The following is a 25,557-nucleotide window of genomic DNA, read 5'->3' on the forward strand; positions in this document are numbered from 1 at the left end:
TTTAAATAATATCTTAGGAATGCATCTAAATAAAGTTCTAAAATAGAACTTAAATTTTTAAAAGTATTAGCACTAGATATATTGGGCCTTATGAAATATTAAGTAATTTAATATTCCACTCCACAGAAATTGGAAACACAGTCATCTGAATTTTCACACACACACAAAACCACGAACCCATTATATATTTTAATCAATAATTAAGAAGATATTAAATATATATGCTTAAGGATTAAATATTATATTACCTTTTCTGGTGGAGTGGTATTATAATGAAAGGCTTTGTACTTACCGATATTGTGTATTGATTACATTCCTTTCCTCCATAATACGATGTGATAGAGTCCTTAAATACTTTTCTTCCCTGAATTAAGAAATTTTCATTTGAAGGAAATGGTCAGAAACCTCACAGCATTTTTATGTCTATATAATGCAGGGAGTCTCAGATGAATTTATATGCTTAAGTAATACAGATGAAAATTGTATCAGCCTTTTTCCCCTTTTTGCCTTAACTGCCAAGAAACCTGGAGCCACTGTAATCAGCGCATCTCAGGTGCCTGTTAACATCTAACCTGTGCTCCCGACGGTCTCGCTTGTGTTTTCCTCCTTAATTGGGTTTAGTTCTGAAAGCTGTATCATATCCCTTTAGAAGTCAGTAGCATACAAACTCTCTATAAATTGAGTAAAGCTGAAAATATAGTCACTTTACTAAGGTTTTATAGCTAATTTACCGTTGCCTACAATCGTAATGCATGATCGAATTAATGACAATCCTGTAACAAAAACACTAATGACATTGGTTTTTAACATTTCCTTTAGAATATAATCATGGGGATTGTAGAGTGAGTTAAGCTTTAGACCTTATGTCTTTCTTTTCTTCCACTTTTATGACTCTGAGATAAAACTTTTTTTGTTGTCCTCATCAAGAATGAAGTCTTCTGTTTTCTCTGCTGCAGGTTTCTAAAAGTGGAAGTTAATGTTCTAAAATGTATGTACACATTGCAACTATGTATATAGCTCAAAAGCATAAAAAGCAAAAGATATTAAATTTCAACATACTTGTTATCCTGCATTCCGGTTGACTGTAGAGAACCTCTAGTCATGTCTATCTGTTTTTGATGCCTCTACAGAATAACTGCCCAGCATCCTCTGCCCAACCAATCAGAATGTAGGAAAATCTACAGATATGACGGAATCTACTGTGAATCTACCTACCAGAAGTATGTTGAAATCTTTGTGAGTCTTCCTTCTGGCTCGTGCATCAGTGCTTGTGGTTGCCAGCTATTCAAAAATATCCTTGTATTGAAACCTTATATTTCTCTCATCTAGTGGGGAAAAAAAAGCCAAACCAAACAAAAACCAACAAAATTTGCCTTTGAAATCAAGACCAAAAAAAATGTTTATACTTTTGAAATTGTGGTCTAAAAGTTTTTTAAAATGACTATATTAATAAAGCTCTTAGGTAAGCTTCTTTATATTGCAATAAACAAGTACTTATATGCAAGAAAATCTCGGCAAAATACATTGCACAGGTGCTACGCATCTTAGGGATTTGAAAGGTGTGTTATGTATAAATTAGCTGTCACTTTTTTTCAATCCTGTAATGGAATGATGAGTTGTAATTTGCATAATCCTTTAAGAAGTCAAATTATACTGTCATGTAGCAGACTTAACATGCTAGCTAAGATTTCAGAGCTTTGCAGCTAATTACTATGTACCTTACAGGACAGTTAAATTGAAGTTGAGTCCTCTGCCTTTGCTGCCATTTGCTTTGTCCATTACTTAACAGAATCTGCACTGTTGGTAATGAGGTGTTGTTACTATCACTGAAGTAAACACTCTGCTCTGGGAAGGAAAGGCATTTTAATGTATCGTAGCTTGACTTGTGTTGCTTTTGCTGAGAAGGAAGTTTTTGTTTTGTTTTGTTTTTTTTAACAATAATCTAAATTGGAGTCTTCCAAAAAGCTTAACACTTAGGCTTTCCATAAAAGTTGTGGAATACTGATTGAAGCAACAGTAACCATTAATTACTTAAGTTATTTTGTAGAAAATATAAAATAAGGTAAACAGTTACCCTGAAGGCGTTAGACTTTCCGGATAGACTTTGCAAATATACTTCAGTGTGTTTTTTGTCTTCAGACTCTCAACTTCTTTTGTAGTGGAGTTCTGTTATTGAAAAAAAAATACCCTTTTTCCTTAAAAATCCTTTTTTGAATACAAGCTGGTGAGTTCTACTTTCATTTACTCCTCTGATTGGTTGTACAGCATTTTCTTTCATGGTTTCCATTTTACAATCAGCAAATTCTGGAGCCAGTGAAGACTGCTCTCTAAAGGGGACATAAAATGGATACTGGATGGAGCTGGGATTCTTCCCTGTATCTTTGCTACTTATTTCTCTCTGGCTTCTTGATATTCTGTTGTCTCGATAGCATTATTCTTTTCATCAGAATTGGTTTCATTATAATGCTAAATTGTTACTGATTATTTTCAAAAAAATTCTTGTTATCTGTGAGTCATTCTTATTATGGCTCTTGGTGGTCAGGTTCCTGTAATTTGCTCGTGGTTTTGTGGCTTTGTTGTGATTCATGGATACTTTGAAAAAGCCTTTTGCTGCGTAAGAAGGGGGTTCTTTACGAACCATCTGAAAGCAGCAGTTGACTGTTGACCATTCAAGTAATTGGAGGCCAACAGCCAACTGTTGTTTATTTGTAATTAAGCCAATTTCACGTGTCTGAAATTACTATCAGGTTAGGGGCGGAGGCTTGTCAGTTTAAAGTTGGGAGCCTGGATGAGGTCTCCAGGAATTCAGCCCACAGAAAGGTTACCCTTCTTACTGTAGGTATTATCTCAAGACCTGGCTTTTTTTTTTTTTTTTTTTTTTTTAATAAAGAATTTGTGTTATTTGTAGTCAAGGTAGACACAGTAGGCAGCACAGCTGTGACTGCCAGGGAAAGTCACTAGGGGGATATTCATAACAAGGAAATATTGGCAAATAAATGATGAAGAAGGGGAGGAAATCTCCAAGATGTTAAATTGGAGCACTGTCACTGAGATGATTAATGGTGTTGTGTATTTTAGTGAAGACGCTTATCTGGATTGTCTTGAAACTATAGTGTACATTTAATAGCACCTATAAAAAAGCATGTGGTGCATGAACACATTGAAGAGAAAAGTCCATGGATTCAGCTTTCATTTTCCTGAGTGAGTATTTTCTGCAACTCAGTCTTTGGTTTCTGGTTATTAGAAAGCTGGTCTTAGTGTATGTTATATAGTAGAAGTATGTATATTTTATATAATAATAATTGGCATTATATAGCTCCTTTTCCAACAGGACTGGAAATGTTCTTTTTTTGTGAAAAAGATGGGTACCTTTTCAACACTCTTGAATATTATCAATAATAGGGAAATGACGATTGTTCGGATTTGCCTCGTCTTCCTGCGTAAATGGGCAGGTTGGTCACAGGGCCACAGAGGATGAAGGACCAAATTTTCATCAATGATGGGGTCGGTACAGGTTTCTTAAAAAGTTCTCTGTCCATTTCGGGTGAAGGGGGGGTTGTCGTGGAAGAGACTCTAGCTTTCACTTGTAAGCCATGACTATCCTGATTCTATGTAATGAATTATCACTTGCCTTGAAGGATCTTTTGTCACTGATGGCAGGTGCATCTTTAGACACTTATTTAACCTTATTGGGCCTCAGTAATTACTACTAGACATCAGGATAGATGTAGACTAATGACCTATAATTGTGTCTTCAAGCTTAGTCTATTTCAGCACTGTTTTTCAATTTTGGGACCTCTACCCAAATGGTGGGTACGAATCCAATTTAGTGGGTCAAGATAAGAATGAAGAAAAGGACAAGAATCGAGAGTTTTAGTGCATTCCATATATGAGAGTGTGTTTTATCTTGAGAGGCTTCTGTTTTTGTTTTATGTGTTTAAGTATACATCACATGTGTGTGTGCATGGGGTGGGCCCTGAGGTGAAACATCTCTTAATATGTGTTTTTTATCTAAAAACTGATGGAAAGCTTCTGCAGTACAGTTGGTAGACAAATGTATAAATATAATAATGTACAGGTATTATGTCCTTACGTGCTCAGGATACAGCAGGTTATAAATAAAGAAATGGTTGGTGATGTGAAAAGGGTTCGGGAATGAAAAGGCTGTACTATCTGGTCCCTCCTATCAGAATGTGTTAGTGCCGACTTGCATGGGCCCATGAGAATCCATTGTATGTACATATTTCCCATTCTGTGATCCCTGACCTCATGTTAGTAACTGGAAATTGGGCAAAGTATTTGCACTATGGAAATTGGAAAATACTGCAAATTGGGTGCCCTTCTGTCTGCAACTAGTTGTTAAATATTTACCGGAACATCACTGTTCTTAATCCTTCCCACTGTAATTCTATTGTTTTATAAACTGTGAATTTGCTTCTATTTTAACAGAGGTTTGACCTGAATATTACTGGGAATTATTAAAGTAAATAATTTGAATTATCTTAAAGTACATAGGAATAGAAAATGGTGATTAACTCAAAATGTCTATAATTAAGAATTTTAAAACAATGGCAGTTATCCTAACTTCTTAGATTAAGTGCTCATGACGTGGCCAACTGAAAACTTAAAATTGTAATTGGTGATAATGAATTTTTTGGCAAAGGGTAGGAATACAAGATTTTCAAAAACACCATAGTGTTGGGGCAAATTTTGACAAAACTTAAGCACTTTGGTAAGTTCTGAAACTTATAGAACCCATGCCCTTGGCTCCATTTTAAGTTGTCTTTAAGTTTGTAATCCTATTTCTGGATTTTAGTGAATTCATTTGTAAAATAGTTGGTTTGACTGGGAGATGGAACAGTTCTTTCCAATTAAAACAATTGTCTTGTTTCCTGTTTCCCCACAAAGAAATAAAAGCAGTATGGAGGGTCTGAGAAAAGACCAGACATCGCCACCATAGTAACTATGATAACTTTAAACTTGTAAATGAAGGCAAGAAAATGTTTGAGTTGGAAAGGAAATTTTCATGGACATGAGAGGAGTTTTACACAAAATACGGTGGAAATCACCTGTGTTAATAGGTGAATGCAAGAGAAGGAAACTAGAAAGGAACTGAGAAAGGACTTCATAGCCTCCAAGGTGGACAGAGTTTGGCCGTGTAGTTTGACACGACCGTAGCTGTGTGTAAGAACAACTGTTTGACTAAAATTTCGAGAAGACTGCGTCTGGGGAGACGGGAGCTCAAGTGACTAATGTTCCTTGAGCACATGCCAAACTGTTGTGACTGCGTCTGCAGTACCCATTGTAAACAAAGGGCTTTAACCCAGGGTTCTTAGTCTCCAAGTGCAGCCAAGATTGAGAAGGTGTTTGTCACTGATGAGACCAACTAGAGCGGTCACCGAAAGAAGCCATTGGCAAAATGGTGAGGTTTGTCTGTTTTCTGCCTCTGCATCCAAGCCCTTTTACCTCTGAAATTCATTCCACCTGGATACCTGGTTCATGTCTCATGCCCAGGCCCTTCCCCACAGGCATTTTTGTTTGTACCCTTCCTTGCAGATCAGGTGTTGTTAATTCATAATGTTGCTCTTCTCAGGACCCTTTGCATTTTAATAAGCACTTTGCAGTGAAAGAATTCGAGCAAAAAGGGAGTTGCTCTCCAATGGAATAATTGCAGATACCATGACAGGATCGGAGAGATTAATTTCAGGCTAGAAGGTGATGTTTTCTTCCTTTCTTGATGAGACACTGAGAACGAGGGCATTCTCCTGCTCAGGGTAGCGTTAAGGCTGGCTTTGGCCAAGAGGCATGGGTTTGGAAATGGGGAAAATCCAGACTCAAAAGAGAGAAGGAATTAGCAAGGTCCAGAAGAGGAGAATGAGTGAAGAAGGAACTCACCAGTCACTATCAGCTATGTTGTGCCAGACAGAGTGCTAACCACTTGCACATGTTATCCCAATTAAGGAGAACAAGACCGGTTCCTTGTCAGGCAGACTGCCGGGGGGGTGGGGGGGTGGATAGGTGGTCACCTGTGTTGATGGGGAGGGAAAGGTCAAGGAAGCTCTAGAAGCAGCAGCAGCAGCAAATTGTTTTGATTGTTTAACCTGATTGATTGATGGCAATTAGACAGCCCCCATCCACTTCCCCCCCCACCCCCGGCCCCCGCCCCTCCCCACCAGCCATTGGAATAATTTATGCCAGTTGTGTTTGGATCAGTAAATAACAAAGAATTGAGGAAAGAGAAATCTACAGTGAACTTCATAAAGAGGTCTAATAGAATCTGCATGTTAAACAGACATTGAACTTTGTAGCAAGAGCTGCTTCAAGCCTTTAAAAATCCAAATGAATTCTGAATTCCACATCATGCCTTTTAGACCTCAGCATGGTTTCTGGTGCTTTCTCCCAGTTAATTTTAACATCACACCAATGATTGGGCCTGTAAATGACTTGAAATGGTGTGTCTGAGGAAACTGGATGGTGTATTATTTAGGGCTAATGCCAGAGTAGCTTAAAAATGAGCTAATTTATTCATTCCTTTAACTATATTTTGATCGTCATCCATGGGTCAGGTGCTGTTCTGCATAAAGTGACTTAGAGGTGACTAAGAAAACCTCTGCCTTGCAGAAGCCTAGAAAACTGATGGGAACTAGTAATTGGGATTCTGTGTAAGAGGTGTCTTGAGTGAGAAGTAAAAAATACAGAAGTGGTGCCACGAAAGGGTCATCCTTTAATAGTGGAGGTGAGCCCTGGGATCTTCATGGTGGAAGGGATTTTGATTTGGGGGAGAGGTGCTTGAGCTAGTGATTGGGGCTAAAAGGTGGGTATTTATGGTGCACTGAGTTGCAAATGATGCTCCTCAGGAGTTGAGGGAAGGGGAAGGGTGACAGGAGTTGAGGTTGGAGAAGAAGGGGAAGCAGAGGCATTAGGGTGGACTGCCATCTGGTGAGAGCCTTGGAGGAGTTTTCAGGAAAGGAAGGATGGGACAAGGACTGCAAGTCCGAGGACGGCTCTGGAAGTGGCTCAGACCTGAGACAGGAAATGTGGGAGAGTGGCCCACCGGGTCAGCCTGTCCTCTGAGGTTAGAAACGGAGTTCATGTGGTTTTCATGGAGAGTGGGCAGTGGTGCTGTGTTTGTTAGTTTGAAGTTATTTTTAACTTATAAACATCTTGCAGGACTCCAACAGTATGAAGTCCAGTTCAGAACCTGTCTACAAATTAATTGCTTTTCCTGGCTTGAGGTGCTCCATATTTTTTTGTATTTTTTTTAATGTTTATTTTTGAGAGTATGAGTGGGGGAGGGGCAGAGGTGGGGGCGGGGGACAGTATCAGAAGCAGGCTCTGCACCAACAGCAGAGAGCTTGATGGGGGCTCGAACTCAGGAACCATGGGATCATGACCTCAGCTGAAGTCAGATGCTCAGCTGACTGAGCCATCCAGGTGCCCTGAGGTGCTCCATATTTTGTAACTCAAAATAGAGTGGCAGAGAGTAAAAATGGACAGGCACAGGAAGCATCATTTAAAATGAAACAATATTAATTGGCTTTACCAGAGTGTGTATTTTCATTAGGAGAGAAGTGCCTGCCTAGATTTTTAAAAATAATCGGTTACTGACACACCTGTGATTTGTAGGAGACTCCACCCCCCCCAACCCCCTGCCCAAACCTGAGAAGAGAAGGCAAAGGTCAAGGTGAGAGGAATAGAGCTACAATGAACCTTTTGTAGGCATGCTGTTGAACTACAGTGTTCTGAATCACTAACGGTTGTTTCAGAGAGACAGGGAGACTAATGTGCTTGTGCCCAGATCTTAAAAATAATACAGCAAACTTAGTTATACATAAACGGTGGTTTTAATAAATTTTCACCTTAACAGCTTATTCTGTGTGTTGAGTGTGTTCTGTATAGATGTGTCTGGAGTGAATTTTTGGACTCAGTTTATGCACAAGAGTGGAAGAAAGAGGCTTTAATTTTTGTGAGCAAAGTATTTAAGAGATCCAGAAGTCCAGGGGTGCCTGCATGGCTCAGTCCATTAAGCATCTGACTCTTGGTATCAGGGTCGTGAGTTCAAACTCCACATTTGGCCTGAAATCTACTTAAAAAACAAACAAACAAACAAAAAAAAAAAACAAAAACAAAAAAGAAAAAAAGAGATCCACAGGTCCATGCAGTAATATTGATTCATTGATAGAGGTGGTTAAACCATCTGGAGATGGATCTGAGTTTGATCCTCTCCTCGTAATTATTAGAACTGGGACCATAGCTAAGTTACTTAACTCTTAGAACTTCTGTCTTCTCAAGTCTGAAATGGGGATAAAAATGAAAGTTGTCTCAGCTCTTGGGAGAATCAGTGGGCTAATGGCTTGACCGTTTTTAATATTTATAGTAAGCTTGGGTACTAGGTATGATTATTACTACCATTTTACAGATGACGGGGTCTTAAAGGGCTGGAACAACTCACTCAAGGTGAAGAAGGTAGGATAGGGTGAAATGTGATTTAGGAACAGCAGCCACATGTGCTCCCCCACCCCATTCCCTTGCCTGTTTTTGTACATAAAGTTTTACTAAGACATGACCATACCCATCCACTTAGGTGTTGTCTGTGACTGCTTTTGTGTTTTAATAACAGAGTTGAGTAGAGACTGGGACCAAATCGCCTACCAAGTCTCAAATGTTTACTGTGTGGCCCTTTACAGAAAATAGTTGACCCCTGCATTGGACCTCAGTCTGTTAGACTATAGAGTCTAGGGTCCACACCACAAAAACACTTCGTATGATGCTTGGCATATAATAAGTGTGCACTGAATGAGTATCACTTTGTTCCTTACCTAACTTAGGGTACAGCTGTTCATACCAAGGAACTCATGTTGGCAAAATGGAAACAGTAAACATTGTACTTCCAGTAGGAGAAGCCATTATGTCTGTGGAAATAGTGAATTACTAGAGGAACACTTTGTGAATTTTGTTTTCTAGCTTCGACTTACTACTATGTTTTATATAATGAAGAAAGAATTTATTTCTTCATAGCATTCAAAGTATAATATGTCATTGAAGGGAATAATTGTGAACTTGAGTGAATATTCAGAATCTGTTAAATTAACCTCATACCCAAGGAAATTTCATGTTCTTGAGAAATGTCAGAATATTTTTGTTTATGAAAACTGCATAAAAATAGTGTAGAAATGCCACTTGTGGTATTATGACCTGTTGATCAAAAATAGGTATAAGCAGTGTGTCTAGAGCAGGAAAAAATGAAAAGGGTTTATCCCTTTTAATGAAAAGTTTTAAAATTGTCCTACCTTTTCTAATAGTCTTCCTCACAAGAAGGGGAGGAGATGATGGTTTCAACTTGACCCTGCTCCGTTTTATTTCCATGCATTTGTCTGTTACGGATTCTGGGAGCTCCTTGTCCTCTGCTCAGTAAATGCCCTCGGGTTTGTGTTACTGTGGAGCTTACAGAGCACACCATGTGTCCAGTCAAATTGTATTGAGGGGATAATCTTGGAATTTGCTTTGACTAAGCCCAGGGCCGTGGCTCTGTGTTGATGAATGGGAGATTCCTTCATTGGGTTCATGGTTTTCTCTTGGAATAGCTCTTGTTTGAATAAAATTGCAATACCTTTTTTATCCTGGAACATCTGGAAAGTGCAGATAAATAGAAAGGAGAATGTGAATGTCTTTCGTAATGGTACCATCCACAGACAGCCACTATTAACAACTTGGTGTGGATCACTATACAGAACTGTATGTTGATACACATGTCATCTTGGATACATTTGTATCTACATACATGAGCGTTTTTCTTAAGTATTCCTCCCGAGATTGTCTCAGCTGGGAAACTTCTGGGGCCAAGTATTCTAATTTGTCCACAAACAGCTTATCTAAGGGAAGCTGAAAGCTGTATATGTTCACCTTCCACATAGAAACCATGTTCTGTAGGGATCTCCTTTCATGACTTTTTTTTTCCGGTTGTAGTTTGTATCTCCCTGCTGAACGTGTATCACTTTATTGTTGGGGGAATTGAAATTCTTTTTCTTGGGGGGAAGACACACACACTGGAGAACTCCAGCAAGAGCTAGTGATGTTAGTGGCATTAATGACAGATTTTTAGCAGAAAAATCTTTCCCTACCACCTAATTTTTTAAAAATCAAGTTTGCAAAGCTATTTGTAAGTTACAGGATGAAGCTAATGGTGAGAAGGGTGTGCAGTGGGTTATAGTAACAAGGCCTTTTAAGATCAGAACATGTACATGGATGAGAAGTAACTGCTGGGTGCTGAGGTGGAGTTTTCTGGTCATTTATCAACTCCTTTTCTCACATGCTACATCTCCTGCATCATTCTCTAAAGTACTTATAAACAAGAGCTCTATTGACTTTGTAGAGCATTGAGATATTTTGATCTAGTTTTCAAAGCAGAGAGAAGTCTGGGTCCTGGGAGGATTTTGGTTCAATGACCAGCATGTAAGGAAATCATTTTTAGGTTATTTCTCCCTTGTCAAACTTGAGACCTTTGTGATTCACTTAGTAGTGTGAGGGTTCTTTGGAATTGACCGCTTGAGATTTATGTGATTAAGTAGACCATCACTGCATCTTATTTAAAACCTAATTGCCCTTCCCTCTCTCCCAGTCCAGTATATAGAATCTCTGTAATAAATACGAAAAGCAGTAGTAATGATATACAGAGCCTCACTCTTAGCCTTTTTCTTAGTTGGTACCAGTTGAAGAGAGTTCTGTTTCTTTTTTTCTTTTAAAAAATTTTTTTCATTATTATGTTTGTTTGAGAGCGAGAGAGCGAGAGAGCGAGAGAGCGAGAGAGCGAGAGAGCGAGAGAGCGAGAGAGCGAGAGAGAGAGAGCGAGTAGGGGAGGGGCAGAGAGAGAGGGAGATACAGAATCCGAAGCAAGGCTCCAGGATCTGAGCTGTGGGCACAGAGCCCGACACAGGGCTTGAACCCACGAGCGTGAAATCAAGATCTGAGTCGAAGTCGGTCACTTAACCGACTGAGCCACCCAGGTGCCCCAAGGAGAGTCCTGTTTCCTTCACAAGCAGCTGTCATCAATAGAATTTCAACCAACCTAGGCTTTCATAACAGCATCATTTTCTTGACCACTGCCTGTCAGGGGTCCTCCGTGTGAATCACAGCCAATTGCATGTCTTGGCCTTGAAACCAGGAGGTACCTGGTCTTCTTCTTGATGATTCTCCTCTACCATTTTTAACTCCACTAAGAAAGCTGTTTTAGGAGTACAATTGACTGTATGGGTCAGTCAGGAACAGAGCCTCCTATCTAATGTATTGTAGACACCAGCTGGATTTCCTGGAGAAGAACACATTTACAGAAACTACAGGAAGGTCTTGGCTCACTTCCAGGGAAGGAGTATGCTTTTCTAGGGACTACCTAATTATAATAGCTGATTCTCATCCCCCTGGAGAAATTCATCAGGTGTCTTAAGTCTTAATAACTATGAAAGCAGTGACCTTCATGTCACGGTGTTTTTACAGGGAGAGGTTTGGAGACCCATTCAGTAGGGAGGAGTGTGGAGGGTAGGGGGATTTCTCGAGCGCTTGTAAAATTGAGGATCAATAAATTCATCTGATAGCAAGATTGTTTACCCTCTTTGCTCAGTGCTGTTTTTAGGAGCTAGTAACAAATTTATGAGGGTGGTAGGAATAAAGAAAGCTGACTTTTTAAAAAAAATTTATTGTACTTGAGTAATGTCTTGGGGGAAGGCAAGACTAGAAAACTTAAATTATGGGCCAGCACATTTTAAGTAGAATACATTTTTACAAGGATCTAGTGGCAAGTTTGGTTGACTGGCACTACATGGATGTTTATTGGCTCTCTTAAGGAGAAGTTTGCCAGACACAAACGATTGGCTCTGAGCTATAGAGAAAAAAGGGAATGAATACAGCTGCTTTTATTCTTCCATCCACAGGAAATACTCATGGATGCTGAGGTTTTACATTATGGGGCAAATCTGGTCCTTATGGGGACAACAGAAATTTGAGCTCTTGACCATGAAGTTTGGGTCCAACTTTACCATTCGTGTTTCTGTGTTGGCTGGTTTTCCATATGCAGTGAGATACATGAGGCTGAAGTCGGCACACCAATTGTGTTCTTCGGCCTCTAGACATTGCTATAATTGACCTCCACATCCGTACTGGAAGATAAGTAGGTGTAATACACTCATTTGCCATGTGAGAAGATGAAGGCTCAGAGATTACGCAGGTTGTCCAACTGACACAACTAATAAGGTTTAATCTGGTAACTATTCAGAGCAGACCAGTGCAGTGTGGCCCAGCAGTTTATCCACTTGCAACTGGATAATGTGGCCCCTTGGAGCAGGAGGATACTTGACCTCAAAAAACAAAAACAAAAACAACCAAAACCACAACCCTCCACCTTCTGTTCAAGGGTAGTCTATTGAAATCTATTTCTGTAAAAAAAAATAAATAAATAAAAAAAATAAAAAATAAGACCCTGAGAAACTGAAAGCCTTCCCTAAAGAGGAGGGTACGTTTATTATATTTGAACGCTAGTTATTTAGTGTCCTTTATATGCAAACCCAGTTGTGTCTGCCCTTTAGAAATTTCATCTGTCCTTACACTGCAGTTATCCTAAAAGTGGATGAATCTCCAGTCCTACCTCTTTGCCAACTCGAGTTTTAGATTTCCAAACTACTTGAGGTTTCTGCTTGTGATTTGCTTTACATCAACTGCCACATGTAACGACCAACAAATTTGCAAGCACTTCAAAGAAAATTCCCAATTAATCCTTAAGGCAACCCAGTGAATTGTTTTATCTCTATTTTTTTTTTTTTTATCGAAAAACCCAACAAACAAAAAACCTTTGGATCTTAGAGCTTTAATGATGTGAAGGCTCTTCCCCCAGCTGCCGTGTGATGTGGCCCACCTGCAGAGTGACCCTTCCTCCTCCCCCATTCTGAAGCTCTTTGCTGGACTGCGCAGCTGTGCCCCCAGAACAGAGCTCCGTATCTTACCTAGAATGATCTCGTACGCTGCCCTTCTTTTGCTTCATCTTAATTTCTCTAGTCATTTGGGCTTGCTATTGGACTCCTCTTCTGTTCTGCCTCTCTTGTCAAATACCCTGTTTGTAGCATGATTTCTGTTGTAAAGACTTACCTTCTATTCTCATCTCCCTGACCTGAGTCATTATTTTATGCCTAGATTGTTACAGTCTACTGTTGAGTCTTGTCTCCTATCTCCTTCAGTTTAAGTAAAATGCTGCAGGCCCACTGTATACAAAATGCCATGCAAGGGAATACAAAAATATTTTTCTGGGCTATCCTGTAGCTACCAGATTAAAATATTTGTGACATGGTTCCTAGCTCAAAGTCATCAGCAGTTCATTCTTAGGGCACGGTGTTGGCAATCTTAGCTTCGTGTTCAAGACCCTCTAGTCTTGATCTGGGCTGCCCCCCATCTATCCCCAACCAAGATACCCCTCAATGGAAGCTCTCTCTGCTTCTATCTGTGAAACGTGTTCACTTACTCTTGTTAGGCACAACACACACTGCCTCTTGGCTTTAGCTTTATCCCCAGGGTTTCTCTCGTGTCTTAATTCAACATATGGATGGGGTACCTTTAAATAACCAGGAACTATTGGGACGCTTGGGTGGCTCAGTCAGTTAAGCGTCTGACTTTGGCTCAGGTCATGATCTCATGGTTCCTGAGTTCGAGCCCTGCATCAGGCTCTGTGCTGGCAGCATGGAGCCTGGAGCTTGCTTCAGATCCTGTGTCACCCCCTCTCTCTCTCTGCCCCTTCACCACTCATGCTTTATCTCCCTGTGTGTCTGTGTCAAAAATAAACATTTAAAAATTAAAAAAAAAAATTTAGCCAGGACTATTGTGTGGGATATATAGTAAACTAAGACCGAAATCTCAGCCGTGAGTTAGAGGGCATTGGAGACAGGCAGTAAACAGCAGACATTACAGACGAAACAAATCGTGTTGTCTGTTCTGTGGCAGTAGTTGTGTGCAACAAAAACAGAGAAGGGTAAGAGGGAATTAAGACTGTTGGGATGCACCCAATGTTTATAGCAACAGTATCAAAAATAGCCAATTTATGGAAAGAGCCCAAATGTCTATTGACTGATGAATGGATAAAAAAAGTGGCATAAATATACAACGGAATATTATTTGGCCATCAAAAAGAGTGAAATCTTGCCATTTGCAATGACATGGATGGAGCTAGAGTGTATTATGCTAAGCGAAATAAGTCAGGGCAGAGGAGAGCTAATACCATATGATTTCACTCGTGGAATCTAAGAAAACAGGTGAACCTAGGGAAAAGGGGAAAAGAAAGGAAAGCAAACCATAAGAGACTCGTAAAGAGAACAAACTGAGGATTGCAGGAGAGAGATGGGTGGAGGATGGGCTAAATGGGTGAGGGGCATTAAGGAGAACACTTGTAATGGGCGTTGGGTGTTGTTTGTAAGTGATGAGTCGCTAAATTCTATACCTGAAACCAATTTTACCACATATGTTAACTAACAATTGCAATGAAACTTAGGGAAAAAAAAGTGCTGGGTGGAGATGGGTCAGTTAGGGTTTCATGTAGGTACAGCCCCATTTAAAAAGATGACATTTGAGTAAAGACTCCTAGGAAGTGAGCGAGTTAGGCATTCAGATAGCAGCAGGGGAAATACTCCAGGCAGAGGGAGCACCTGCCAGAAAGGCTCTGAAGCTGAAGAGGTTTTGCTGCTTACAAAGAATGCTGGGGGGGCTCGTGCAGTGGGTGGGAATGAATAGGGACTGCAGCTGGAGATTGAGGAGAGAGGCCAGCACACAGAACCCTGGCAGGCCAGGCTTTTAGTCCACTTGAAATGGGGTCATGAGAGGATGTTTGACGTGAGGAGCAATGGAGTCTGAACGAAGTTTTCGAATGATTCTGGCTGCTAGTTGAGTACATGCTTCAGGGGGACGTGGGTGGAAGCAGAGAGCCTAATTCCGAGACTGCTATGGTCAGGACAGTGGTTGGTTGACACTCAGGGTTTGGAAGTGGCGATGGTGAGAAGAATTCGGATTGCGATGTATTCTGAAGAAAGAGCCAACAGGATTTCCTGATGGAGTGGATTGAGAGGGGATATGAAAGAGAGAGAAGAAAGTCAATATTAAACCTGAGATTCAATTCTAATGCATCATTTACTCTGTATCACACGTGTGGTGGCATTCAATGGTATGTATGCAAATAAATACCTGTTAGGAACTCGTAAACTGAAAGAGGAGGCAGGTCATAAACTTACAAGTAAAAGGATAAAACCGTGTCTGTGGATGGATATCTTAATAAGATTGCAAGTTCCTTAAGATAGTGATTCATTTATCACTCCACAAACCTTTTTAAGGTTCTTACTCGAGGCCAGTGGTTGTCTCACCTTCTCAACAGTGCTAAATGGAATTAGAGGCAACTTCAGTGCAGTGGGTAAGTACACAGGCTCTAATGGAGAGTGAGGTACTCAAACCTTGGCTGAGTCATTTATTTGCTGAGGGAGCTTGAACAAGTGACATAAACTCTCTGTTCCCTATGTTTCTCCTCTGGGACTTGGTAATAATCTCTCTCATAGGGTTTATTGCAGGAGTAAATGCCCCAATACATGTAAAGTACTTACAATAATGCCTGGCATATACTAAATGTTCAGATAGTATTTATCATTCCTAAGTGAGCATTTAGGAAAAATTAGGTAAAAGAGGATTACCATTTTGAGCAACTGTCCTTCCTTAAACCCCATGTTCAAAACCTGCCAAGCTGAATGGATAATAAATGTGAAGAATAAGATCTCCTAGTAAGCCTTGCTTTCTAACAGATAGTACAAATAACCGGAGAGGATTGCGTTACGATCAGTCCGATACCTGCCTCTCTTTAGAGGTGGATATGGAGGCTGGTCAGCATCCCCTCCGGGTACGTTTGATTGACAGACTGGCAACCAGTATTTAAATACCTAACACATAAAAAGATCAATGCTTTCTTATTGTTTTGTAGCTTAAAATGTTGAATGTGTATTAAAATGAGAAAAATAATTTTCAGAACAGATATGACTTTCCTAGTACATAAAAGCAAGGAGATCACATCAAGAAGGGATTATTATTTTTTTGCCCCAATACAGGAAATTACTATTTTTCCCTCCATGTTTATATTTTGATACCTAATATCTCCTTTCTTTTCTTTCTTCTTCTTCTTATTTTTTTTCTTTTTTTTTTTTTTTTATTTCTCACGTGGTGGTCTTCCTTTCATCCCTGTTACTCTCTGCAACTAATTGGGCCTCCAAGTTCAGGAAGTAGCAGTGTGTTTTTTACCTTGGAACTCGTGCAGACATCTTTAGTGTCAGAGGTGGTTTGAAGAGCAGCTTAATTCTGCTTTCATTGTGCCCGGTACTTCAGTGAGGCACTCAGGTTCTGTTTGAGCTCGGTATTTCTGATCCCATTCTATACATTGTAGATGGCGATGCAGACAGTGGCTGTCAATGAGTAACAGGTAAATATTGAACAGGGAAGCCCTTTTGATTAACTTTGTGGATCATTATTTGAAAGTAGCTTGCAGTCAGAACAGCTCCATCACTCATGATCATAGCACATGGCATGGAGGTCAGAGCATCACTCTGCTGGTTGGAAAGCTGAGGTTGCATTCTTTGTTATGTACCTGGTCCTGCATTCATGCAGTGCTTGAGTAGGCACAACTCTCCAGTGAGCAAAATGGGGAGGATTTAGCACAGTAGGAACACAAGGATATTATGATAAAGCACGGAATAGTCCAGATACACTTTGTGCTATGTAGATATAGATACATTAAAGCACATTGACAATTTTTTGAACTTTAAATTTTGAAGCTTGACTTTTTATACAGATTCAGAAATTGTTGAATATGGAATCTAGACCATTATGGCAGGCTGAAAGTGAACTTTTGGTTTTGCTAGTTGATGCCAAAAAGTAATTTGAACGTTTCTTTACTTATCAAAATTTAGTTGATATCACCTAATGGGCAAAGCTGCTCTCATGACAGATTTACTCAGAAGATTGTTCGGTAATCGATTGCCTGTTCAGTGATTCTGATCTAGCTGTTGAACCTCATGGTATATTAATGATTTATCACTGCTTGAAACAATAACATTATCATTATTAATATTTTTGAGCTCCCACCAAAGAATATTCATGCTACTTGGTAAAAAGACATAGCTATTTTTACTCAATCCTATCTATCTGCTCTCAAAATTTGGGGTCAACACTAACATGGTCATTAAAAGAGAGACCACAATTAGTTTGTTCACACATCTTCAGGAAAGCCCTAATTCAGTGGTCAAACAGGCCAGTCTAAAATGTTTTCAGAAGGCTACCATTTTCTAGTAATTCTTTGAATTGAGTCTTTGAATCATGTCCAGCTATGTAAGTATTCAGAAAACTAAGATCATTAAAACAACCAATGACAACAATGCAAATGTATCTCCTTCTTACCCTTATTCTAGAGCAGTAGTTAAAAGTAGGCGTTTTATGACATTTAAAATGTATAATCCGGCATTTTAAATTTGCTTCATTAAATGGATTAATGCCCCTGTTACTTACTGTTTAACATGTATGAACCACAAAAGTGACAAAATGTATGTAAACTAGAAGATAATTTTATTCTGAAAATCCTTTGAATAAGAAGTACAATATAAAGTGGTTATGCTAACTAGAAATGTAAACTGCATGTTATCACATTTCTGAGGAAGGGGTTCTATGTTGGTATCATTAAAAGTATTTTAATTCTGATTTTATTATTCAAGATTTTATTTTTAACTTCTCTCTACACCCAACGTGGGGCTTGAACGTACAACCCCGATGAAGAGTTGTATGCTGTATTGACCGAGCCAGCCAAGTGCCCCTCCATTCTTCTTTTCAATAAACCATGGAAAATATTAATATTCTTGCTCTTTAACTGTACTGTTTTGGACTGGTTGAGAGTCCCTGTCTACCCACCTCCCAACCTCTGCCTCAGAAAGGAAAGAACTTAAAATTTCATGTAGAAAATAGCTTTAGTTAGGCAAGTATTATTTACAAAGTAATGTGATAGAAATCAAGTCTTATATTTTTGAAATCTAAATAAACTTATCACGTACATGCAAAATACACGATAAATTAAAAATCGAACTTAAAATATGTGCTATTTCTTGGCAACAGAAGTACAGTGCATGCCTGTGCTGTTGAGAGAGAAGTAATATGTTACTGTATCTGTCTTTTTCTCCAGGGTACCCAGGATCTAATTTGGTTAGGTTCCCAGTGAATATGTAGTAGGTGGTCCCATCCTAACCTGCACCACAAAACTAGAAAATTCAGTTCTAAACAAAGATTTGTAATAGCAGGGGATGCTGTGGGTCAGGGAAGAATTGGCATGGACATGTGGAAATGTGTGCACATGGCATGGTTATCTAGCATAGCCAGGACTTTTAGGCCTTTCGTTTCCTTGAAATTAATAGGTAGCTCATTCAACATTTAGTCTTTGTCTTTCTGGGGCAGGAAACGTGGCACATACTAATTTGTGTAGACTTGTGACACATACTATAAGGGAAAATACATACAAAGAAAAAATGTATATATAAATACATGTCTTTGAATATTAAAAATTTCCTAATCTCTACAACTTGGAAATTTTTATGTTTATATCCCAAAAGGAGATAGAATGTATTAGATAAGAATTAAATGATGGTGACATCGTTACTGGCTTTTAATTCCTTTTTAATTATTAGAAAACTTGGTAATGTTTGGGGAAAATGGAATATATTGGGCTAGGATGTGGTGGCTTTGAAAGTTAATTGGTTCCATCCAAAAAAAAGTATTTATCCTCTTTTTGTGAAAAACTGTAGACATTACCTAATCTCAAGGAAGTTTCAGGCCATCGGGGAATCTAAGATAGATGATTCGCTGATTTGACAATTACTGAATACCTACTAAGTGACAGGCATTGTTCTAGGCCCTAGGTATTCTGTGGTAAACAGGACATCTGAAGTTGCTACAGCATAGAGTTTATACTCCACTGCGAAGGGCAGAAAATACGGAGAGGAATATATAATCTTAAAAAAGGTAGTGCTCTATAGTAGGAAAGAAATGAAATCGGGGCAAGGAGATGGAACATGTCAAGTGCTTTTGTAACCAGACAAGGCATGCCAAGTACCTTAAGAATGATGTAAATGTTTCTGTTCTCTGCAGGTATGGACAACCAAGTCCATTTATGGCTGTAGTGAATCGGGGAACTCTTGTTGGGGTAGATGGAACTTAGGCTGGCCCTTGATGGATGGGAATGAATAAGCCATGTTTGTATCTGACAGAGGATGGAAATAAGAGTTTCTATTAAAGACTGACTAGAAATAAGGGGTAAGACTGATGGGACCTTGAAGATAGAAACTTGGGTTTGATATTTTATATGGTTTTGGTATACTGAAGAGTAGAAAAATCTCACCTACTCCACTACCTTTGCATTTGCATGGAGTGGATAAGAAACAGAGGCCATCTGGCAGGCTTTGGGGATAATCAAAAAATGAGAAGATGATACAGATTTTCTATTTCCACAGGCATGGACTATTTCAAGGTTTATTTGAGGGCTACTGTGTGAATATGGGGTTGAGTGGAGGGATCATGTGATTTCCTGACTCCAGGTGTTTTACAGACCTGAAAGTTTGAGAGTCCCTGTTCAAGGTCCAATATGCTGGCTGTCATCTACATGATGACCTACATTCTTCAACAGGATTCACTCAGGAGATACTTATTAAAACTAAATGTATTGGCAGTGCACCAAGAGGAACTCATGAGATGAGAAACATTTGGGGGCATGAATAGACAACCCAGAATAGTTGGATTGTATAGGAGATTAATTATTATAAGAAATGGCCTCCATTTAATTTATATTTGACTGTATAAGAAACAAATATATGTTAAGATTCTAGGATAGGAGTGGGTAACATAAACTAGTGATCAGCAAATAATGACCTTCAGCTCTGTTAGTTGGTAAATACTAGTGGTAAATCAAGATGCCAGTCAAAAATGGAACAGGTGCATGTTGCAGAGGACAATGCAGGAATGACCTATCATTTCTTAAGCCTCAGTCAATACCCGAGAAGGACTGTATATACATGTTTGCTAATGGCACAAGTAACTTATGTGATGATGATTAATTTTTTGACAGCCACCATATTGAGGGGAGGTTTGCATACATACTTCTGATCTGTTGTGAACTTCAAAATTCACACCCTTAGTGATTCATACCTCAATCTAGGTAAACAATTAGAGATGGGAAAAAATCCCATGTAATCATAATTTCCTTAGAATTTATACTGGAAATACTTTTTGCCTCAGTAGGTAGGCCTCTGTTGAGATGTTCTATCGTGCAAGACAAGGGTTTTCACCTTTTAAATCCTAAGCGTACATTAATTATTGCAACACTAGAATTTCAGAGCTCCATTGTTATAGAATTTTGACAGTAGTTCTTGTGCACTGGTTTTTGTAGGAATTTTTAACTATTTTAAGATTTTGTGTACTTAATGCTACAGATGATAGTTGATTGCTACAAGTATCTGGACTACCAGGATCTTCATGTTCAGATGACTTTTTAAAATTTTATTTATTTTGAGAGAGTGAGAGAAAGCATGAGCAAATGGAGCAGGGTGGGGCAGAGAGAGAATCTCAAGCTGGCTCTGTGCTGTCAGCCCAGAGTCCTGCATGAGGCTTGATCCCACGACCCTGAATCATGACCTGAACAGAAATCCAAGAGTCAGACACTTGAGTGACTGAGCCACCCAGGTGCCCCTATGTGTTCAGATGACTTTGAAGAATATGAGCATGAATATCCTGTACGGGAAGCTGACTCTTTCATTAGCATATGTTAAGCAACTTAGTGTGCATCATTTTGAAACCTTTTAATTCGTTTTTTTTGGAGATCCTATTTTCTTTAAGTTAATAGATCTGGTTATATCATTAAAGGTCGCCACGTCCTTTGTTTGAGGCTGTGTGCTTGCTATCTTCTCTGTCTCCTTAACTCAGCTCATGAAGCTGATTTCACCTGGTAGAACCAGTGAACTCCTTTCTCCTGGTTGAACCTACCACAGTCTCTTGGTCCACCTGCCTGTCATGGCAGGGGGCCAGGGCACTCTTTGTGAACAGATGCAGATACTAGCTTCTCTTTGTGAACAGATGCAGAACTTCAACTTTAATGCTAAACATTGGCCTCTGAGCTGGCACAAAGGGAGAAGTACAACACTAAGTTAACTTAACTCAAAATACTTGTTTTAGGGAGGCATTTATTGAATGTTAATTGATAATTCAGTATATCTTCAATAAACTGTATTTGCACAGTCCGTAAGAATCTGTATTTTGTTTAAGTCCTAACATTTTAAGATTTGGTTGTTTACTTTAATTGGTAGAAGTAGATTGAGTTGTTACATTCAGTTTTTAAATCGTTCATAATTCTATGTGTTTGTTTCTGTAACAATAAGAATTGGTCCTTAAAAATCCTCAGCCAGTGAAACAAGCACTTTCTTGGTAAGTAATAAACATTTTCACTTTTTCTGCGATAATTGCTCCCTTAGAGTTGAAATGTCATTAGTTAAAAACAAAAACCTGTGACCTTGTTTATCACCTCTCCCTCAGTCCTCCCTAAAAAGCTCTCTGTAATCCCTAAAAACCTAAAACACAAGGGTCTTTGTCTTTTATCATCACACAATTTAAAATGAATAGAGCGGTTGGTAAGCAAAAATGAGACCCTACATTGCCAGGCAAAAAGTACAGATTTGTAGAGTTTCATGAAGTAGTTCATGGGAAATCTGCATTAGCAAGCAGAGAGCCCCTGTGCTGAAAAGCCACTCGGATCCCTTGAGCTGGAGAATTTTCTTTTCCCATAGGTACCATGTTAGCAATTACATCAAGAGAGTACAGACTTCTTGTTAGTTGAAAAATGGAGATGGGAATCATTTACCATGTTATTTTATGGTATTTGTTAACAATATTTACCTTCCTAAATTGATTCAGCATAATCCTTACTGTGGCTCTCCTTCATTTCTGGAAGACATATAGATAATGTGGTACTTTTATAAAGCCTTACATGGCACTGAAAAACCGATTTTTGCTTGAGCTCAGCAGAGCAGTAAGATTATATTAACATAGACTTTGGAACATTTGAGTTCCCATAGGGTACAGAGTATGTCTGATATGACAAGACTTGCCTTCAACAGTTGTTTTAGCAAGATATCCTTCATATACAATATACTGAGCTGAAAGGCATAACTGAGTAATGTTAGCAAGAAACACTGTTGGCAAAATTCTTGACTTTCATCTTTATCTGATTAATCCAGAGCAGTATTACTTACAAAAAAAGTGTTTTCAACTGAATATATATGACAGATATTTATTTCCTAAATGTCTGTAACTTTACAAGAACTATTTTTGGTGTGTGTGTGTGTGTGTGTGTGTGTGTGTGTGTGTGTGTGTGTGTCTCCCCCCCCCCCCCCGGGAAAGTTCTTATACATGCATTTCAGTGTACCAACAGAGCTATCCAGGACTTTGGATGTCTAGTATAAAAAGGCTTGTTGCTGTTCATTCATGAAATAACCATTTGTGAGCACCTAGTAAGTGTGAAACACGAGAAGATACAACAGCAGGTGAAGAAGGCAAGGGTGTGAGGTCTTTCAGTAGTGAAATTTATGCAGGTAAGAAGCAAATGGACTAATGACAGAATATATAAGACGGGAATAAGTGTCATAGGGAGGACAATAAATAGAATATGGGTTCACGAGTCCCAGAGATGGGCGTGGGGTTTGCAACTTTAAATAGGGGTGGCCAGAAAAGGGTTCACTGTGAAGGTGACAAATGAACAAAATTGGGAAGGAGATGCTGGAGCAAGCTGTGTGTGTACCCTTGATCGATCATTTGGGAATATATTCGTCTGGGTCAGCTGACTGCATTGCTGATGATCACTGTGTCCAGGGATGCTTTTATGGCCTGTATTTAAATGTTCTCTCTGATCCCTTGCTTTCTATTTTATTTTGTTCTACTTTTTTTACAGGAAAAAAAAATGTGTTATAGAGAGCATTGAGCTCATTGGATAAAAGGTGCTGGGATTTTTTAAAAAGCAAGCATAAATCAAGCTTCCATAAAAATCTCAAATTACACCTTATCAAGTTGTTTTTTGTAAATGTTTAAAAGTGTAAAAGAAAGCTTTTCCACTCTAAAAATGGTATTTTTACTAATTTACTAATTAACACTTTCTTCCGCTTAGCACTTTGAAGATCTGATTTAATGACAGTTTCTAGTACTTAAATAGTGTTTTAAAGTGAATCTGTGTTGGGTGGTTCAAAAACATTGCAGTGAATTTTTTGCCCCTTTTGGCTTCTGTTTATAGGAAATACATCAACTATTTTCACTGCCAGAATCGTCGCTGAAAATACATGTAGTTCTGTTACTTGGATGATGGAATTATGACTAATCGGGGAAATATTAGATGCACATTTGCTTTACAATCCCAAGGATAGACCTAATTGAACACTCTTTCCTTAGTAATGTGCACACAGTTCTGATTTGGCTCTGGGCTTACAAATAAAATGAAAGAAGCACCACTTCTCTGCATTCAGAGTTGGGAGACTGTGTTGAAATTTGTTCCCCAAATACTGACAGATCTCTCCTCTGAAGAGGTGCCTATGTTGGTATCTATGGTAATGGTTAATCAATTTAGAGTCATTTGGTAAAGTGCCAGCTAGTGTCCTACCAAAAACTAAAACCATGTGAATGATTTCCAAAAACGAGAGAAAATCAGATAAAAAGCAGAGTAGTTAGGTTTTTATCAGAAGTTTTCTGTTGGAAAGAATCAACCCTTTAGTAACACAATATGATGTAATAATATTAAGTCTATTTATATTTAAGATGAGGTGGAAGAAATTCTTGTAGAGCAAACTCATGTTTCCCAGTGTTGTTTCCATCCCGGTGGAAGTTACACAGAAATAGGGAGAAATAATTCCTCGTTGACTCAAACGTGCAGTGTCCTATTTCTTCAGTTTCTCAAGTAAAATTTGGAGAAAATACTATTTTTAGAGTTAGAGTTTCTTAGAGTTTAAATACATTGAATATCAGAAAATAATTGGTAATTACTTAAACCAATATTTCTAATCTTAGGAGACCTCTGGAAGTACATTCCCAAATATAAATGAGTAACTGCTCTTTGATTGGTAATATCTGCCTTCTTGGTGGCTTTCAAGCTCCAATTTGCCTGTGCTCGTAATTATGCATGCACATTCAGAAACACAGTACTTGGAGACACTTTAGATTGTTTTCTTCACCCATTGTGGGGTTATTTACAGGACTGTTCTTCACTGACTGGAGAAATCGCTATTTATACAGAAAATACTTTCCACTGATTACCATGGTTTTTTCCCTCCAAAGCAGAACGGTCTCTCTCTCTCATGTATACCTGATGTGTACATAAATTTTCAAGGTTGACTACCTGGAATCCTCAAACTGTGATTTTTTTTTTTTTCTTAAACTGAATTCTTCCTATGTGTCCAGTACTTTTGAGGAATAAAGATTTATAAAGTTTTAAAAATGTTTCTCATGTACCAGAAAGCTATATACAGTGTTTCTGGGGAGACTAGATATGAGATCAGTGTTTTTCTCTGGACACATACATCAGTCTGATGTTTCTTTAGATGAATAAAGAAAAACTCAGATATATTGGTGGCTATATATAGTTGAGAAATAAGTAGTAGAAATTAAGGGAATAGGTAGGCAATTAAGTGTTAGAGTGAGCATCACCACCGGTCAGAATAGTGATGATTAGAGGAGAGTAAAAACCAGGAAAGTTGGAGAAAGTCTTGATAGGAAAAAAAAAAAAAAAAGAAACTTGAGTTCACCTCAGAGGCTTTGGGGGTTGTAGTAAACAGTTGAGGTGAGAGAGACTCATGGACAAGAATTTTGAGGCAAAACTGGGCGTAGCATGTTTGTAATCTAAGGGGACCTGGGAAGCCATAGGAGGTGGTTGCCTGAGAACTGAGTGGCATCCCAGCAGAAGCTTGTAAGATCTGAGAGACTGTAAGTAGGGAACCCATCAAGAGGCTATACACATCTTTAGAAGCGTGCTTTTCCTGGTTACCCTTTACTTTAGTTCTCTCCTGAAAATGGCTTACCAAAGGAAATGTTACTTGGCTTTTTTACCTGCTTTTGCTCTCTGAATCCTGTTTCCCAAGGTCTTTTCACAGGCTGTTACTAGGTGTTCCTTGAAAAATGGGTGGTCTTGGGGCGCCTGGGTGGCTCAGTCGGTTGAGCGTCCGACTTCGGCTCAGGTCATGATCTCATGGTCCGTGAGTTCCAGCCCCGCGTCGGGCTCTGTGCTGATGGCTCAGAGCCTGGAGCCTGTTTCAGAGTCTGTGTCTCCCTCTCTCTCTGCCCCTCCCCCGTTCATGCTCTGTCTTTCTCTGTCTCAAAAATAAATAAACGTTAAAAAAATTTAAAAAAAAATGGGTGGTCTTTAGCAAACACTGCCTTAAAGAAAGCTAGCAGGTTTCGGGTGCATAACTAATGAGCTGATGCCCATTGTGAAATTAC

The 25,557-nt window shown here is 39.0% G+C and overlaps 1 protein-coding gene across 1 annotated transcript in view; it reads left to right on the top strand.

Moving 5' to 3' along the window:
- Positions 1-25,557, top strand: part of NPAS3 (neuronal PAS domain protein 3) — an 868,317-nt gene that overhangs the window by 104,621 nt on the left and 738,139 nt on the right. The window contains exon 2 of the mRNA XM_042989548.1: positions 1,131-1,220. Within this exon, the coding sequence (XP_042845482.1) occupies positions 1,131-1,220 (90 nt within the window). The remainder of the gene's footprint in view (positions 1-1,130; positions 1,221-25,557) is intronic.

Source organism: Panthera tigris, chromosome B3 (assembly GCF_018350195.1).
Source record: "Panthera tigris isolate Pti1 chromosome B3, P.tigris_Pti1_mat1.1, whole genome shotgun sequence".
In the NCBI taxonomy this organism is placed as follows: domain Eukaryota; kingdom Metazoa; phylum Chordata; class Mammalia; order Carnivora; family Felidae; genus Panthera; species Panthera tigris.